Source organism: Tachypleus tridentatus, chromosome 11, assembly GCF_004210375.1.
Source record: "Tachypleus tridentatus isolate NWPU-2018 chromosome 11, ASM421037v1, whole genome shotgun sequence".
Classification (NCBI taxonomy): domain Eukaryota; kingdom Metazoa; phylum Arthropoda; class Merostomata; order Xiphosura; family Limulidae; genus Tachypleus; species Tachypleus tridentatus.
Window position 1 is genome coordinate 51,964,727 of NC_134835.1, and position 18,019 is coordinate 51,982,745.

At 33.4% G+C, this 18,019-nt stretch overlaps 1 protein-coding gene across 1 annotated transcript; it reads right to left on the bottom strand.

Annotated features, from left to right (window-relative positions):
* Positions 1-214: 214 nt before the first annotated feature.
* Positions 215-18,019, bottom strand: LOC143232156 (uncharacterized). The gene is made up of 3 exons (XM_076467254.1): positions 17,864-18,019; positions 11,974-12,040; positions 215-2,105 (listed from the first exon to the last, which is right to left on the bottom strand). Exons 1-3 carry the CDS (start codon positions 17,987-17,989, stop codon positions 2,002-2,004), a joined length of 297 nt encoding a protein of 98 aa, XP_076323369.1. The 5' UTR covers positions 17,990-18,019; the 3' UTR covers positions 215-2,001.

The following is an 18,019-nucleotide window of genomic DNA, read 5'->3' on the forward strand; positions in this document are numbered from 1 at the left end:
AAAAATGGACATCCACCATATTTTTGTATGTATGTGTATGTGAAAATATATTTTAAAAACGTATCTCTACGAAATCTCATGTCAATTGGCTGAAATACGACAAACTAATTGCCAAAAAAACTAAAATTATGTCTTTTTGGCATCGTGACATCCCTTTAATTACTAATGGGCATGTTTTTGTTTATCAGTTTGTGGGGTTTACAAATTGTCAAGTGTATAATAAACACATTTATTACATAAATATTACATTAAAAAACCTTCAACAAACCAAGAAAGTCGTATCTAATTAAATATACATATTTTTTTTATCAAATATAATAATACATTTTCTTGTTTTGATTCTCCTTGTAATATGACAATTTAAAATCACGAACTGCTATTACACAAAAACTTGGGTTAAAGTTGGTAATTTGTAAATCGTTTGAAGCTTAACATAAGTATGTCCTTTTAACTTTATTCACATATAAACCTCATTTCTCTCTCTCTCTCTCTTTTTTTTTTTTACAGTCACTAACATACATTAAACTCTCCTAACAAAAAAATTCTCAAAATAATGTGGTTGGCTTAAACCCACAGATTAAGAATGAAATAAAATATAGGTTCAAAAATTTCTTTAAAATCTTTTTTTATAAAGACTTTTGGTAAAATTAACTGGACAATTATAAAGTAAATCTGCCTGAATGTTGAGAGAAAGCTTTTGGGCAATGTGAATTTGTGAACCCTTTATCAAAAAAGAGTAGATTTCTTGACCAAGCACAGAACAAAGTCTCAAACAATCTCACCTCTAAACCTCAGGCAAATGCAGCTCATTAAAAGTAAGCCAGATAGTACAAAAGATTTACTTTCTCACCTTTCATTAGAAGCTGGTAAATAAAACACCAGTTCAACTGTATCCAATTATATTCATAACAAGTCATTTAAAACACATCTTTATTTTACATGATTTGATTTTGGCATCAAATAATAAAACTTCAAAAAGCAGTACTAGTTTTTATCATGTTAAAAACAAGAAGAAAACCCATAGTTATAGATAATAAAGATATAATAATGTTGAATACTTCACACACAACACATGAAATATTTTTACTTCAGTAATTTATATACACAAAAAGTGTTTCATAACTCATAAATAATTTAACAAACCACTATATTTTCATATTTGGTTTAGGATGATTTTTTAATATTTCAATACACTACATAAACATAATAAAACTTATGGAAGCAGTAATTACATTGAACAAAAGTCAATAAAGGATCACCTATAAAATCAAATACCTGAAAACAAACTTTTATAGCATATATGCAAATTTGTAACAATGTACCATATGAAACACCTTATTTCTTTAATAATTTTAGTAAGTTCTCCAACACTATACACAAGGTTCAGCTTAGAAAACAGCAAAAAAATAAATACTTGCAAACAACTGAAGTTTTATTTATCTATATTAATGAATAAAAATTAGAAATGCACATACATTAAATAAAAAATATACACGTTTTAAATCAAAATGTCAGTGATTTCCATAAAAATTATCTTTTTGCAAAAAAAATCTAATTTCTTAAAACTAAATTTTTATTTTTTTTAGAAGTTAACATTCTAAGTAAACAAACAACACACAACATCCAATTTCAAAAAAGTACTAATTTGTTAATGAAATATTATAACAATCAACCAGCAAATACACAGAGAGAAGCTCAATGACAGTTTCGATTCCTCGTAAATAAACCAAACTACAAAGTTCAGTTATTGCATGCATAATACTTAACCACTTGAGTTTTACCACATTACTTTGATCCAAGAATACACCCTATTCTAGGTATAACTGACAGTGCAGTACTATAGTGGCATTTTCCTTTATAACTTCTGGCTTCTCACAGAAATTTGCTCACAGAATTCATGAAATATTGTAAAACAAGAATATGGAAAATTCACATAAGATCACTGTTAAATGTTCAATGTTGTTTTTCTAACATCTTCCCACTTGACAAACAAAAGTCCATTCAACTTCCAGAAACTCCTTTGTCTCCTTCTTCTAAACCTGACTGTATCATTATATCAGCTATGTTTTTCTCTAGGTCATCAATTCTGTGACCCATTTCATCAAGTATAACAAATTAAGGTAAATAAAGAACCATTATAAAAACTCATTCAAAAAAACATTATATTCACATGTTTTAATTAAAAAAATATATATAAATACTACATTTACACATATAATTGATATATACATACTACATTAATATTTAGTTCAATATACTTGTACATAAGTAAATGATAACTTAAATAAACAAAAGTTAAATTTTAAATTATAGCATTTCTCAAAATAAAAACTAAATAAATATAATGTTTAACCATGGGACATGTCTCACTAAAGTTATCAACCAACAACTGTTAAGTTTTAAAACAAAAGTGCAAACAGCAAGTTGTTTGGCTGTTCAGCATTTGTTGGCGCAAAGCAAATGTGCTATCTGTGCCAAAAAACCAGTAAAAAGATAAAAAAGTAAAATCATCAAAATATGTAAAAAGGAATCATGCTAAAATAAAACATAGTTCAACTTTCAAATTAAAATCTGAAATAGAGTTAAAACAACCAATAGCTCTTAAAAATTTAAAAACACAACTGTGGTGGACAGTGTCACCTTTGTCAATGACACTGTCCAACATCAAGGGTGTACCCATGATAAAAATATGTTTAAATGGTGCCTTCGCTCTTGATCATAATGACAGTAAAAAGCAGGCTACTGTGACCTGGATGTCACACAGACCACACATTAGTGCATCACTGCCAGTTAAAAAAAAAAGCAATCAGTTAAAAACCTGTGACCAGTGTGTAGCCTAGCCAGAAAAAGTTCCTCCTTCAGATTCTTACAGAAACAAGTTGGCCAAAAAGCAATAGAAGGTTTGATCTGGAAAAGCTTGTTATCACTTTACTCACTCCAAGTTGACACCAACTGGTGCAGAGCTGAGCCTTGAATACAGGACCATAGCCCTTGTATGGGACAGGCACAGCGTTGATAGTACCAGAGCAAACAGACTTAGCTGCGATGTCAGCGAGCTCGTTCCTGTAAATACCAATGTGGCCTGGTATCCAGAAAAACTGGATATAAGTAGATGATACAGAGAAATGGCCCAGTAAGTTTTGAATATCAATGAGAACAGGATGAGAACTAATGTAAAGTGATTCCAAGGCCAGAAGAAAGCTAAGCAAGTCAATATAAATAGTACAGTTCATGTACTGCACAGCTTCTATTTGATCCAGGGCAAGAGAAATGGCATAAAATTTGGCAGTGAACACAGAAACTGTAGAAGGAATTCTTTGTGCAACAAACCATGGCAGAGCCCACAGAGTCACCTGATTTCAAACCATCTGTATAAATGGAAATGGAAGGATGGTTCAAAAGATGTTTGGCAAATAGAAGGCAATACTTTCAATTGGGAGTATCTGCCTTCTTCAGATGACTCAAAGAAAGAGCACATTTGAGGATGGTAATTAGCCATGGTGGGATGGGCTGATCAGTGGATACAGATATGTTATACAAGGACAGACCCAATACATCCAACTATGCCTGGATACAAAGGTCAAAAGAAACAATGACAGACTGTCTATTCTGAAAAATCATAGCCCCAGGTGGAATACTGTTGTAAGGATCAAAGTTTTGAAGCATACAGTAAAGACAGTTGCAGCCTCTAATGATAAATGGGGTCCAGCACCATAGACCAGAGACCTATAGCCCAGTTTTGACTGAGTAAGGGCACAACATATTTTTAGCATAAAACATCAATCCATTCCCCAAGAGGTGAAAGAGAGGACATGGAGGATGTTCAGTACCCTTATACACTTGACACATAATTGATTGATGTGTGTGGAACAAAGGTCAGCTTACGGTCAAAGATAATCCCCAAGAACTTTGCCTCAGGGACCACAGGAAGCACAACTTCTCCAAAACAGAGCTAAGAACCTGGGTAAATACCCCACTGACACCAGCAATGCATGCAAATGGTTTGGGAATGAGAAAAGATAAAACCATTTGCTGTGGTCTAGTTCAGTAAGTGACTGAGAGAAGTCTGTAGCTGCTGCTCAATAAACCTCATGCTATGACATGAAATGCAACTGTAGAACGAAGTTGTCAACTGATGGCATTAATCTTCATAATGAAAAGTGAAAAATATAACACTCATGGCACTCCAAGTTCCTGTGAGAAAGAAAGTGTCAAACCCACATGGACTTGGAATCCCCAGTTCATTAAAAAATGTTCAATAAAAAATGGATAAATGGCCACAGAACCTATACGAGTGTAGGTCTCGCAAAATGTCACACCTTGACATTACATCATAAGCTTTCTCAAGGTAAAAAAGAATATTGATATAAGATGTTGTTCTTTGAAAAAGGCTTCCCTGATTGGCATTTCAAGTTGAGTCAGGTGGTCCATGGTGAACTGTTGTTGTTGAAGTCCACACTGAATGAGTGAGAGAAGGTTGTTTGATTTGAGAAACCAAACAAGACAAGCATTGACCATCCTCTCTAACATCTTATAAAATCAGGTTGTCAAAGCAATTGGACAGCATTTTGAAGAAATCTTTGAATCCTTCCTAGGCTTAGGAAAAAGGAATACAAATAGCATTGTATTCTAAACACCAAGCATCAGGAAAAACATTCTCCTGCCAGATCCAGTTAAAAAACAACCAGAATAACAGCAATAGAGGCAGGAGAGAGATGGTGCAGCATCTCATACTGATGTACTGCCAGAGAGATGAAGAGCAAGCTTGAGTTCCACCAGTGTAAAGGGATGATTATAGTGATAGAAACAATCAGCTCAAAAGGAAAGAGACAACTGCTCTGTCCATGTCTTCATGGCTAAGAAGGTAGGAGATGAAACAGAAATGCTAGATGCACAAGAAGATCTTTTGCTGATAGTACTGGTGACATTCTTGGCATCAGCAACTTTCTGGCCATCAAAGACCAAGATCAAAAGAGGGACAAAAGTATATTGTCCATTAATGTTTCAAATCTTGTTCCACATGACTTTGGAACTGGTGATAGAAGAGATGCTAGAGATGTATTTAATCCAAGATCCCTTATATCTTTGACATCTGACTTGCTGAGGCCTGCTTGCAATGAGATTTAAAAGTATGGGATACCTATGAAAGGTATCCTAAGCTTGTTTTTGAGCTTTTCTTGCCATGTAGCAGGCAGGATTCCATTAAGAACAAGAATACTGTGGAAAACATTTTGAGGTTTTAGGAATATACTGAGCAGCTGCCTAGACCATACAGTCGGTCACTGCTGCCATGCAGTTGTTTATCGATGGTTTACAGATGATGGCAGGATCAAGTTCTGAAAAAGCAAGCTCCTCTAATCCCTTCTAAATAAGGATAAGGAACATATGATTATAAATCAAGGTACAGAATCTGACTGTGATGTTAACTATACAACAGTCATCCATGCATGGTCTTTTCCAATAATCTGTTTCTTTTTTGATTTTTTCATTTTCATTTATTTTTTCACAAATGGGAGTACACAAAATAAAGACACTACATTTCAGTGCCCACTGACCCCACCCACCATGGATCCCTATGAAGGGATGCACTACAATGCCAAACAAAGACACTGCAGTAATGCCAAGGTTTCATGAGCACTATACCAAAACATCAGCATCAGATACAAAGTCTACAACACCCATTGACAATGTACAACTCTTGACCGTAACCCAATTGGACCAGCTCACTGACATAGGGGACTCCCCAAGGTTGCCTGTCTGAATTGAAGGTCAAAGTGGTATGTTGGAGTTGGACCCCTCAACCACCAGTATCCTCTCCTCCCCTTCACGGATATTCATGCACAGCAAACACATGGGTGGATGTTTAAATTACAGGGGAGGTAAACTGAAAATGCAGAACCTTTTCTGGGAGGTCCCTTCACACATACAGGAATTTACCTCAAGGAGCAAACAGCAAAAAATTTCATTGAAATATTAGACACATGGGATAAGATAAAACCCTTATTATGTTCTGTTGTGTTTCTCAGCAAATGTAAACTACAAGTATCTAAATAAATAAAATTTCTTAAAAATAAAATAAATTTCAATTATGTGAGCTTAAAATGCAATATTTATTAAAGTACAGTCTAGGATAAAATAAATCCCTTGACATGAGGATTTTTACTACAAAACATAATTATAATTTTAACCTGAAGAGTTGCTAAACATCTTCAATACAAATTATTAGTAATTAGTTTTAATTACAAGTAACAGGCAAACCAAAAAAGGTCTCAAAGACCACCAGTCTTATTAAGGTAATCAGTTGAGTATCCTCACTTTCATTGAATAATTTCTACATTTAAATAAATACAATAAAACATGATAACATTATCTAACTTTATAAACTATAGTTGATGATGCTTAGTTGAGTGTGTAACTGTACATACTGTTAAAGAAATAATGTCACAGAGAGTCAAGAAAGTAACAAAATTATTTTACAATTCTGTCTGACCTAAACTTTGTGGATAAATACAATTGGTCAACATAATTCTGAACAGCCATATACTGAAAACAGATGACAAAATTTTAATCAGATAAAACCTGTTAACAAATATATTTCAAATTGTCAAGAAAACATTCATCATGTAATTTTTGAATAAACATTAATCTAAATCCAATTGTACTGACAAATATTATTGATATGAATTTTGAATATACACATTTAAAATTGTTAGCAAAATTTATGTAACAGAATTAGCACAACTAAATATATTCTAAAGAACTGCACAGTATTAATATTAGGTCTAATTATACACAACTTCAAGAAACTATACAAGTATATAAGAGATAATGCCATTAAAATACCTTTATAATCAAAGCTAAATATACAGAAAATAGTTATGTGAAAACTTTAAAACATTATTAAACAAAAGTTTTATAAAAAGACTACAAAAAAGAAATTGTACTATTTTAAATGTAATTTTAAATCAACATATATTCTTTCATACTATTCTAAACAAATTTCTAAATTTTCTAATTATTTTTAGCTCTATCTGTACACTCAAGTTTTTAAAGGTTATGCTATAAGGTAAGCTGACACATATACAAATATTATTTGATTAACTTATTAGCTAGTGTATGTTTAAAATTGTTATTTACACATTATTCTGTCAAATTAAATTTTCACTAGCATATCTTTAAAACTATCTTGATACAACACAAAATCTTATCAAATGCTTTTACTAAACTCCCTGTCAAACATATAAATTACTTCAGTGATGACAAGAAACCCACTTGTAGAGAAAAATATATATTTACCAATCGTTTAATTACAATCTTCGTAAATACATAGCATGGGCATTCTTCAAAATGTGTAACATCAGCCAGTTCATTCATCAAAGACTCTTGATGAATTTGAAGTCTAATCTAAATCAACTTAATCATAAAGCCTTAATGGCTAGTTTTGATATTATATCCTTCTTTACAGAAGTCCCAATTGCTGAAGCCTGCAAGATAGTCTTGGAACTCTATATCTGAGACCTTAACCCATCAATAGACATTCCAAGTAACCCTCATAGAATTCACCACAATGAAGAAAAATTTCATGTTCAACAATCACAATTATACATAAACAAATGGGCAATCCAGTATCATTAGTTGTAGCCAATATTTTTATGACACAAGTTGAAACACAAGCAATTAACACAGCATTACATCCACCACTATACTGGTACAGATATGTAGAGGACACGACTGCAGGATTCACATCTACAGAACACACTTAATTTTTTCAATCACATTAACTCCATACATTTTAACATTAAACTTCACATGTGAGCAGGGAGAAAGCAATCAAATATCATTTCTTAACCTCAAAATTACAAGAACCGATACACAATTTAAAACAGAAATCCACCAAAAAATCACCCATACTGGACTCTACATTCCTTGGGACTCAGCACATGAAACAAAACAAAAACTCAACATACTAAGAAACCAAATAAGCACAGCCATAAAACTGTGCTCACCAGATAAAATTAATGATGAATTACACAAAATAAAACAATACTTCATCAACATCAATAAGTTTCCTCCACAAACAGTAGAAAACATCATATGCACACATCAAGACAAAAAACAAAATCAACCAACAAAAGTAAATATATCTCACGAATTAAAAATCACAAAACCATATACTGCTGCACACCATATATTTCCAACATCAGAAAAAAATAACCAACATTTGGCAAAAACTAGTAACAAAATATTTCATTTCAGTCAATACCAAATTCATTCAAAAACCAGGCACAAAACTAAGGTCTATACTGTGTAAAAACTACACTGACAAACACCACACCAACATTATTTATAAAATACAATGTGATAACTGCCATGACTTCTATATTGGAGAAACAAGTAGAAAAATGGAAACCAGATTCAAAGAACATAAAAAGTCACCTTCACACATTTTTGAACACTGCAAATCAAAAAAACACAACATAACCATAGAAAACACCCAATTACTAAATAAAGAAACAAACAAACACAAAATTAAAGAAGCCTTACTTATACAACAACTCAAACCCAAAATAAACCAATACAAAGAAACACCTTTATACCTATATTAATAAATATAATCAAACATCTAAGCATGCCCTCTACATTCCTACACTCAGTTACACAACCCTCTTCAAACATGTGGTCAGCTATTGGTCAATTACCTCTTTCTTTCTTTGTGAACCTGACAATGACCAAGAAGGTTGAAATGTTGTTTGCTCCACTACATAAAGAAATTTTCTCAACCTAAACCAACCGTTTTTACATATAGATAAATTACTTGTTTATCTGTACATGCACTAATAAGTTTATGTTCAGTATCTTACCAGATTTATAATATTATATTTTTTATGTTGGAAAAAATTGCATATGCTTTAAATTCTTCAATCTTAATAATTCCTTTCAACCTTTCATGATGCTTTTATACCACTATTAGTTTCTAATAATAATCTGGGAATTGATGGTTTTTCACATTTCTTACAAAATTTATTTTTTGTGTAATTTTCCAGGATTGACTTTTAGTGCATACAAATATCATTCTAAAGCAGTGGTTCTTAACCTGGGTTCAATCAAACCCCAGAGGTTCAGTGATTCAGTCTCAGGGGTTTGGTGGAGGTCAAGACACACACACACTGTGTGTGTCCATTCCGTTCACCCCACTCGTATGGTTTTGTGACCTCATGCTCCAGATGGTCATCATTGGCTGCAGCTGATCACGTCACATCATTTAGCCTTAATATCTGTGCTGCAGGGAACTTTGTGCGCTTAGCAGTCGATTTGTGACTGTAGTAATCATGTGTCATTTGTGATTTTTTTCCTCATCTTTCAATCCCTTCATACTAGCTATATTGAGCAAAAACAGAAAGTGGTTAAACAAATACGTACAATATGGATTCACGTGTATATTGGAACATGATGGGAGTCAGCGTCCTCAATGCATGATTTGCAATGCCAAGTTGAGTAATTCTAGTTTAGCACCAGCAAAAATGGGAGAACACTCCCTAAAGTTGCATGGAGATGGGAAATACAAAAACACAACACTTACTGAATTCAAGGTAAAGAGAGCCAGGTTTGATTAAAATGCTACTTTGACTATTCTCGGCTTTGTACCCATCAACAAACCGATCCTCACAGCATCGTACGAAGATGCGAACTTGATCGCAAAGCAGGGCAAACCACACACCATTAGTGAAGCACTCATAAAACCAGCTGCATTGAAAATGGCAAATATCATGCTGGGAAAAGCTGTTGAAAATATGTTATCCCAAATTCCTCTTTCAAATGACACCATCAGCAGCAGAATAGATGACATGAGTGATGACATCTTGGCTCAAGTAGTTGAAGATTTGATTTCAAGCCCAGCAAAATTCAGCCTTCAAATCGACGAGACCACCGATGATTCCAATCTAAGCCAGCTTGTTGTATTCATGAGCTGTGTGAAGAACAACGAGATAAAAGAAAATTTTATTTTGTAAGCATCTTGCATCAACAACTAAGGCAGCCGACATGAAGAAACTTGTGGATGACTTCTTCAGAGACAACGATCTTTCATGCGATATGGTTTCTGCAGTTTATTCTGATGGAGCTCCAGTCATGCTGGGACGAAACTCTGGTTTTGGTGTGCTGGTGAAAGCCGATGCACCACACCTCATTGTAACGCACTGTGTTCTGCACAAGCATGTGTTGACAACAAAAACCTTGCCTTAAAAACTAGCAGAAGTATTAAAAATTGTAGTGGAATGTGCAAACTTTATGCAAAATAGTACCCTGAAGCACTGCATATTCAAAGAACTGTGTAATAAAATGGGCTCTGAATTCAAGATACTTCTGTACCATTCTAACTTTCAGTGGTTATCCCGGGGAAAGGTGCTGAATCATGTTTTTGCCATGCGTGTGGAATTAGCCCTGTTTTTGCGAGAACACCAACATTGTCATGCAGATTGCTTCAAAAAATCTGAGTTCATTCTCATTTTGGCGTACATGGCTGATATCTTCAATCATCTCAATCAACAGATGCAGGGTGGTGGAGTCAACATTATCGAAGCGGAAGAAAACCTGAAGGCTTTTCAAAAAAAGCTACCATTATGGAAACGATGAACAGAGAATGATAACTTCGCAAACATTCCCCTGCTGGACGACTGTGTAAGTAAGATCGAAGATGTGTCTGAAATTGGAGACATTTCTGTACCCGGGAACTGAAGCAAGCAATTTCCATGCACTTAGATGAGCTCACAAAGTCTCTCGACAGATACTTCCCCACCAGAGAGTCATATCCAGCATGGGTGAGACAGTCGTTCATGTTTAGAGTTGTGACAGCAGATGTCAATGATGAATACCTCAATGAAATCATTGATCTTCAGCAGAGCCAGGTTCAACAGCAACTTTTCAGAACAACAACGCTCTCAACATTTTGGTGTCACCAAATTGTAGCGTACCTCTTATTGCTAAGAAAGCACTTGAGATACTCATACCATTTGTTACAACATATCTTTGCGAGCAATCCTTTTCGAGAATGGTAGACATAAAAATGAAGAAAAGGAACAGACTTTGTTGCAAAAATGATATGAGAGTAGCACTTGCCAAGGTGAAGCCACACATTTCTGAACTTGTCTCTGAAAGGCAACAGCAAAAGTCACATTGATTTGCAGTAAATATTCATTGAATTATGTTTTTGTGTTTATGTGAAATTCATGTTTTGTTGGTTTTGTTCTTTGAACACAGTGATATTGTATGCAACTGATGCATGGTTCATTTTGTGCACTAATAAATGATCTACTTATGTTTTGAATTTGAAAAAAATCATTTTATTTTTCCAATTACGAAAGGTTCAGTGAATGCAAGTATGAAACTTCCTGGGTTCAGTACCTCCAACAAGGTTAAGAACCACTGTTCTGTAAGGTTAGCTTACAGTTGAGAAATGGCATTTCAATGAATGAGAGTAAGATACACCATTTTGTTTTCCATTTAACCTTACACTTTACATGGTTTTCTAGTACAAAATGGAACCTTTATAGGGAAATATTTTTTAAAACTTAAATACAGTAAGTTACTTATAATTAACTTGCTAATTCTAAGTAGTAAACATGTTCAAAGTTACATTTTATTTTACCCTTCATTTTTAAACAGAAGTGAAGTTTCCTGCAGTCTAGACCTTTGTAAAAATTAATAAAGTTTAACTTACATATTTGTAATTTTTTTCACTAAAAGTAACTTTTAATTTATACAAATAAATACTATATTTTACCATGTGCCTGGATTATGATAGGCAGCGCTATTGATTTTTTTTGCATTCAGAAATATCAAAGTATTACTATTATAGACTTCAACTTAAGTTAGATAACCTACAAAGTAAATAACATTCAAGGTGTTCTAGAAAGTAAATGCTTTACTAAAAATTAAATTTGCAATTCTCATTTTTAAATGTCCTTTTAAGGATATTTCTTGTAAGAATCTGATCTGACATAACCTGAAATTTGTCCTGCATTCCCTGAAGTAAGTTTTGTACCTACATAAAAGGAAGATATATATAAATACAAGTTAAAAACTGAATACATTTCTTGAATATAATTTACATTCAAATTATTTACCCATAAAAAACAAACAGTTCAAAAATGTCCTGACTTTAATAAATCAACTGCTCATTTGAAAAAAAAACAATTTTAAAGAAATTTAATTGAAAGTCAGAAAATATACAAAAATCCTAAGGATGATAAACTCAGTTACAATTCTCATCATCTGATCTATATCATCCTTATATCCTTGTATTATACAGTAATTTGACTAACCTGTTAGGTATTAACTTAAAATGAATTTGTAAGAAATGGTGGAGATTTCTGAATGAATGTATAAAAATGTGGTTTTGAATCTTTTTCTTTTACTTGTGATACCATAATTACTGTTTCTTCATTTATCATTGAATGGTTTTAAAGCAGCTTTTCACTTAACAAAAACAACAGGCTTTACCTTGTCTGAACACTTAACTCTCTTTTTACAGTTTAAATTCTGTTAATTGCTATTAAAAACAAAATTAATACTGCAATATTAGTCAGATTAACCATTATGAATTGTTAGTCATTATTTGATAAGTACATGGAATAATTAAAGAAATACCACCTATTAAAAAATGTTTTTGCTTTTCATTTTAATACAAAAATAATAACTTACAATCAGCATATGCTACTTATTTATATATTACTAAATATATTATAAAAATAATTTTCTTATATACAGATAAGAACACATCACTTTATTAGCTGGATACATCTAAAAAACATGGAATTACTTCAACAAAAATTAAGGAATGAGACCGTTCATTAAACTTAAACTAAATCATATGTCAAACCCTGTAGGGTCTAGCAAAAAAGGTAGAGATTATATGAATGTCACTGGGGGAAAAAAATATACAAATGGAAACACAAAATTAAAATGTAATTAAAATTTTAACTTGAAATAAAACTTTAAAAAATAATGAAAAAGAAAGTCAAAGTGGTTTTGAAAGATAAATTAGGACTGAGACTAATACAGAAAAATCCTTTTACAATTATCAAATATTGCATGTGTAAACTACAACTAAACTTTTATTCAAAGATACAATGAAAAGTAGTGTTTTATGTATGCTGACAATACAATGGATAGTTAATAATTGAAACATAAATTGCAATATCTTTGTTATGAAAAAACAAAATCACTGTTACAAAATAATGTCAATCACTAACTGTTCATTATCATGCAAATCAGGCACCTGTTGTATGTTTTGAAATTGAAATGATTTGTCACTTAAACTTGGTTCAAACATAAACATTTCATAAAAGTGGATTTTATTCTATACAGTTAGTGATAATTCACTTCAATATGAAATATAGCCCCAAGAAACAGTATAAACAGCTTAGCAACAATATCGCGAGTTTAAAAATAACATCATTGTTCAATTTGTACACTAAAGGCAAAATTATTACATGTTCATCTATGGCAAGAATAACTAATTCAGCACATTGAGATGCAGAATATGGTCTGTATAATGTGTAGTGATAATTGGTAAAATTCCACAATTATATCATTGACAGCAATGCAGGTGAGCTGTTTTGCAATCTATTTTGAACAGAATACATCTCATCAAATATCTATCAGATGAAAGTGGGATTGCAAATTATTTGTTTACTATTTGTAACACTGATATGGCATCCAATTACAGATGAAAGGCCTACAAGCTACTATATAACTGTGGTCAGATAGAATAAAAAGATAAAAATTTATTATTTTCCTGTACTAAAAATGTATTTCTGACAGGTACTTACTTTCCTCACAAGATTAACTATTTTCAGTAAGTACCTACTGGAAATACATTTTCAGTATAGGGATATTATAGTTTCTGATATAGTACTTACCACTTTGCCTACCAGTGAAATCTGTAATAAATAAGGGTGAAAAAAGAGAGAAGCACATCCATGTGGGAGAGAACTGTGGCAAGAGGGTGATCCTAACCATGAATTGAATATGTCACTCAATCTCATACAGCGTAAATCAATGGATATACTCTTAAGTGTACCCCTTAATAGTGGCTAGAGCACAACAGATTGCACTCAAGAAGTCAACCACATCCAAAACCCATGCTCTGTAAACCAACATCCAAACAGGAGTAGAATGAGGATCATACTGTCTTCACCTAAAGTCCAATACACCAGAGGGAGTCTAGAACCAGCTTGATACCTGAGCATAATACATATCTTTCATCTATTGATCTGGGAACCAGACACCTTGTACTAAAAGGATGTATATATAATAGAAATCAACTCCCACAACAGTGAAACTGACTGGAACCATCCAAAAACAATAAAATATTTGGCATAAGATACAATTAGGGGTAGCAAAAAGGAAAGAACCAAAAAAATCTCCCTTATCCCCACTGTGACCCTCAACACGGAAGGAGTATGATCATGGAAAGAACATGAACAACAAAACATGTGTGAGGACTTGTGTTGGTTGGTGTTTTATGGCACAAAGCAACTAGGCTATCACCACCAACCAACCAGTGAAAAAAATTAAAAGTAAAATTATTAAAATGCATAAAAAGGAATCAAGGTAAAACAAAACAAAGTTTAATTTTTGAATTAAAAACTTAAATAGCATTAAATCCAATTTTAAATCTAGTTTACAGCAGTAAGAGAGAAAGAAAAGTAATACAAGCTGTAAAGGAATTTCGGTAGCATAATTCTAATTATTATAACTCACCAGGATAATTAACGGGTACATTCAAACACAAGTGTTAGTCACCTGAAGTTGGCTTTTCCAGTCCTGGTTTTGGATTATTTGATGTCACAGGTATTTTCTAATTTTGTATCAAAATAATTTTACATTAATTTGTAAAAAAGGAATTGTGTTAAAAAAATAGTCTAATTTATGAATTGAAAACTTAAAAAGTGTTAAAAATGCCAATGGCCTTTAAAAAACTAAAAACATTTGTAAGATGGACAGGGTCACCATTGCCAATGATACTGTTCAACATTAGAAATAAACCTTGGGACAAAACATATCTAAAATGGTGCCATCGTTGACAGTTGTAATGAGAACATGACAGTAAAATGTGAGCTACTGTGACCTGAATGTCACACAGACCACACATTGATGCATTGTCCCAGATAAAGGAAAACTACAAGTTAAAAAAACTGTGACTAATGAATAGTCTAGTTAGATCAACATCCTCTTTTTCATTGTTAGAAAAAAAGAGATGGCCAAAGTCCAATAGAGGGTTTTATCTGGAAAAGCTTGTTTTCATGTTGCTCACTTGAAGTCGACTGCCATCTAGATGGAGCAGAACCTTGGATATAGAACCTTAGTCCATGTATGGAACAGGCAGAGAAGTGATAGTGCCAGAGCAGACAGGCTTAGCTGCGGTGTCAGCGAGCTCATTCCTGCAAATATCAACATGATCTGGTATCCAGAAAAACTGGATAGAAGGAAATGTTAGAGAGAAATGAGCCAGTTGGTTTTGAATATCAGTGAGAACAGGGTCAGAATTAGTGTGAATGGATTCCAGGGCCAGTAAAGTACTAAGCGAGTCAGTATAAATAGTGCAATTTGAGTACTGCTTAGCTTCTATGTGATCCAGAGCAAGAGAAATTGCATACAGTTCAGCAGTGAACACAGAAACTGTAGAGAGGTTTCTGTGTCCAACCACTGAACCACAACAAACTGTGCAAAGCCCACAGAGTCATTTGATTTTGAACCATCCATACAAATGAGAATGGAAGGATGGTTCAAAAGAAGTTCAGTAAATAAAAGATGAAAACCAACTTGAAATAAAAATGTATCTCAGAAAGGCTGATATGGGTATTAACACTTATTGATAAGGAGAGAACAACGTTTTGACATTTCTAGGTCATCCTCAGATTAAGTCTTAACCTGAAAAGTTAAGAAAAGATAGAAATGATGTATGCACAATAAAAGTACACTATAAGGTCTAAACATTGTTTGTTCCTCTACATAGTGCTTTCTCTACCCATACCAGCTGTTTTTACATATATAATTTTCAAAAGTTTGTTTCAAAATGAGGACATTGGTCGACATCATAATTCTAACTTTGAGAACAGAGATATGCCTCACTGCATAAACTCCTCAGGTGGAGAAACCAGTGAGGATCCCTAACTCATGGACATTCTTCACATCCCTCTCAACAATAACTCCTTGTAACAACTTCAAAGTAGCATGGGGAGTATCCTCAATGATCCCCAATCATCTCCAAATGCAAGAGAAGTCCACAGTGTTTGGGAATGGATGTTTCCACCAATATATCACCAGAACAAAGCTTTTAACTGACTTAGTAGAAACAGCAAGTCCCTCTAGTCCCTTCTGAATAAAAAAAAGGGAAACATTTGTCCTAAAGGTTTGTCTGAAAGAGAATATAGAAAAAGAAAATGTGGTACAGGTGTTACAGAGGTTGAAGATTGCTGCTCAAAATCTTCAAGGCATGGCCATTTACCTATGAGCTGTTGTTTCACTATTTTATTTGAGGATCCATAATAAAGAAAGAATATTTCAGTGCTCACTGATCCCAGCCACCATGGAGCCCTACAAGAGGAGGCATTACAGTGCCAAACAAGGATATTGCAGCAATGCCAGGGTTTTGTGAGCACTATACCCAAACACCAGCATCAGATACAATGTCCACAACACCTGTTGAGAACATCCAACATTGGTACTTGGTTGACCCTAGCCTGAGTGGACTAGCCAATTGTCCCAAGAAGGGCCACCTCAAGGCCACCTGTCTACAAGAATTTAAGGCCAAAGTGGTGTGTTAGGGTTGGACCCCTCAACCATCAGGATCTTCTCCTCCTCTTCACAGGTTACCATGCACAGCAAACACGTGGGTGGATGTTTAGATCCTAGAGGAGGTAAACTGAAAGAACAGAACCTTCTCTGGGAGTTCCCCTCACCACCTACAGGAATCCACACTGAGGGTCAAGTCAAGGAACTAAGTTGTTCTTCAATTGTTTTGAATAAAGATAGAAATGGCTTATCTGGAGATATGAAGTGTGTACTTAATTCTTGGTTAAGTATATCAATGTGACAGGCAAAATATAATTTGCTTTTGATATCTTAAGTAGAATATGGACAATGTCTCACTGTACAAAGTCTCACCAGGTTTTGGAAAAACCTGACAGCATCTCACCCAAATATTTCTTATACAATCTACCTTTTTATTTAATTTTTACATGATTTTTCAAAGTGAGAACTTAATCATGTCAGGAAAATTATTTCAAAAGAATGTTTTGTGATAACGAGAAACCCCACTTGTAGAGAAAATTATATATGTAAAAACAGCTGATATGGGTATAGAGAGCACTATGTATAAGGTCTAAACATTGTTCGCTCCTCTACATAGTGCTTTCTGTGCCCATATCAGCCATTTTTACACACAATTTTCAAGAGTGTTCGTTTCCAAGTGAGAATTTAATTAGACAGGTAATTTGGTAATTACAGCTTGTATTTTTCAAGATGAGAAGTAACACATTGTTGGAAAAAATTTGGCACTCTGCTGCATAAAATTGGCATTTCATTAGAAAGAAATTGTTCTAGTTCAATAAAACAATCGTCAACACATTTTTCTATCAAATACTTCCTTAATACCACCCAACTCTATATAATATTCATGCATAAACTATATTTCAGGTTTCCTTTAACAGTTTAAGAATTATATATATCTTAACTAAGTTTAACGTTAGTACAAACCAAGTTGCACAGGTAATTTTTCAAAACTAAAAGTTCAATTGCCGTGTTTGAAACACGTACAATTATAATTACCAGTAAATGAAAGTGTATTACTAATACTTACACATTGCACTAAATCTTGTAAGTTTTTAGGTTCTTGTCCTTTTTTATCTCCCGAATATTCGTCTTTGGTTACCTCAACAGTCTCTTGGTAAGATTTATCACACCCTTCTCCCCTGTTCTCCGCCATATTTGTAGCCCTCTGTGATAGGCATGTGGA

Coding starts and splice junctions, on each gene's coding strand:
- LOC143232156 (XM_076467254.1), bottom strand. CDS start 17,989: ATGGCGGAGAACAGGGGAGAAGGGTGTGATAAATCTTACCAAGAGACT. Junction 12,041..17,863: donor TACAAGATTTAGTGCAATGT/GTAAGTATTAGT, acceptor CCTTTTATGTAG/GTACAAAACTTACTTCAGGG. Junction 2,106..11,973: donor AGATCAGATTCTTACAAGAA/ATATCCTTAAAA, acceptor AATTTGTTATAC/TTGATGAAATGGGTCACAGA.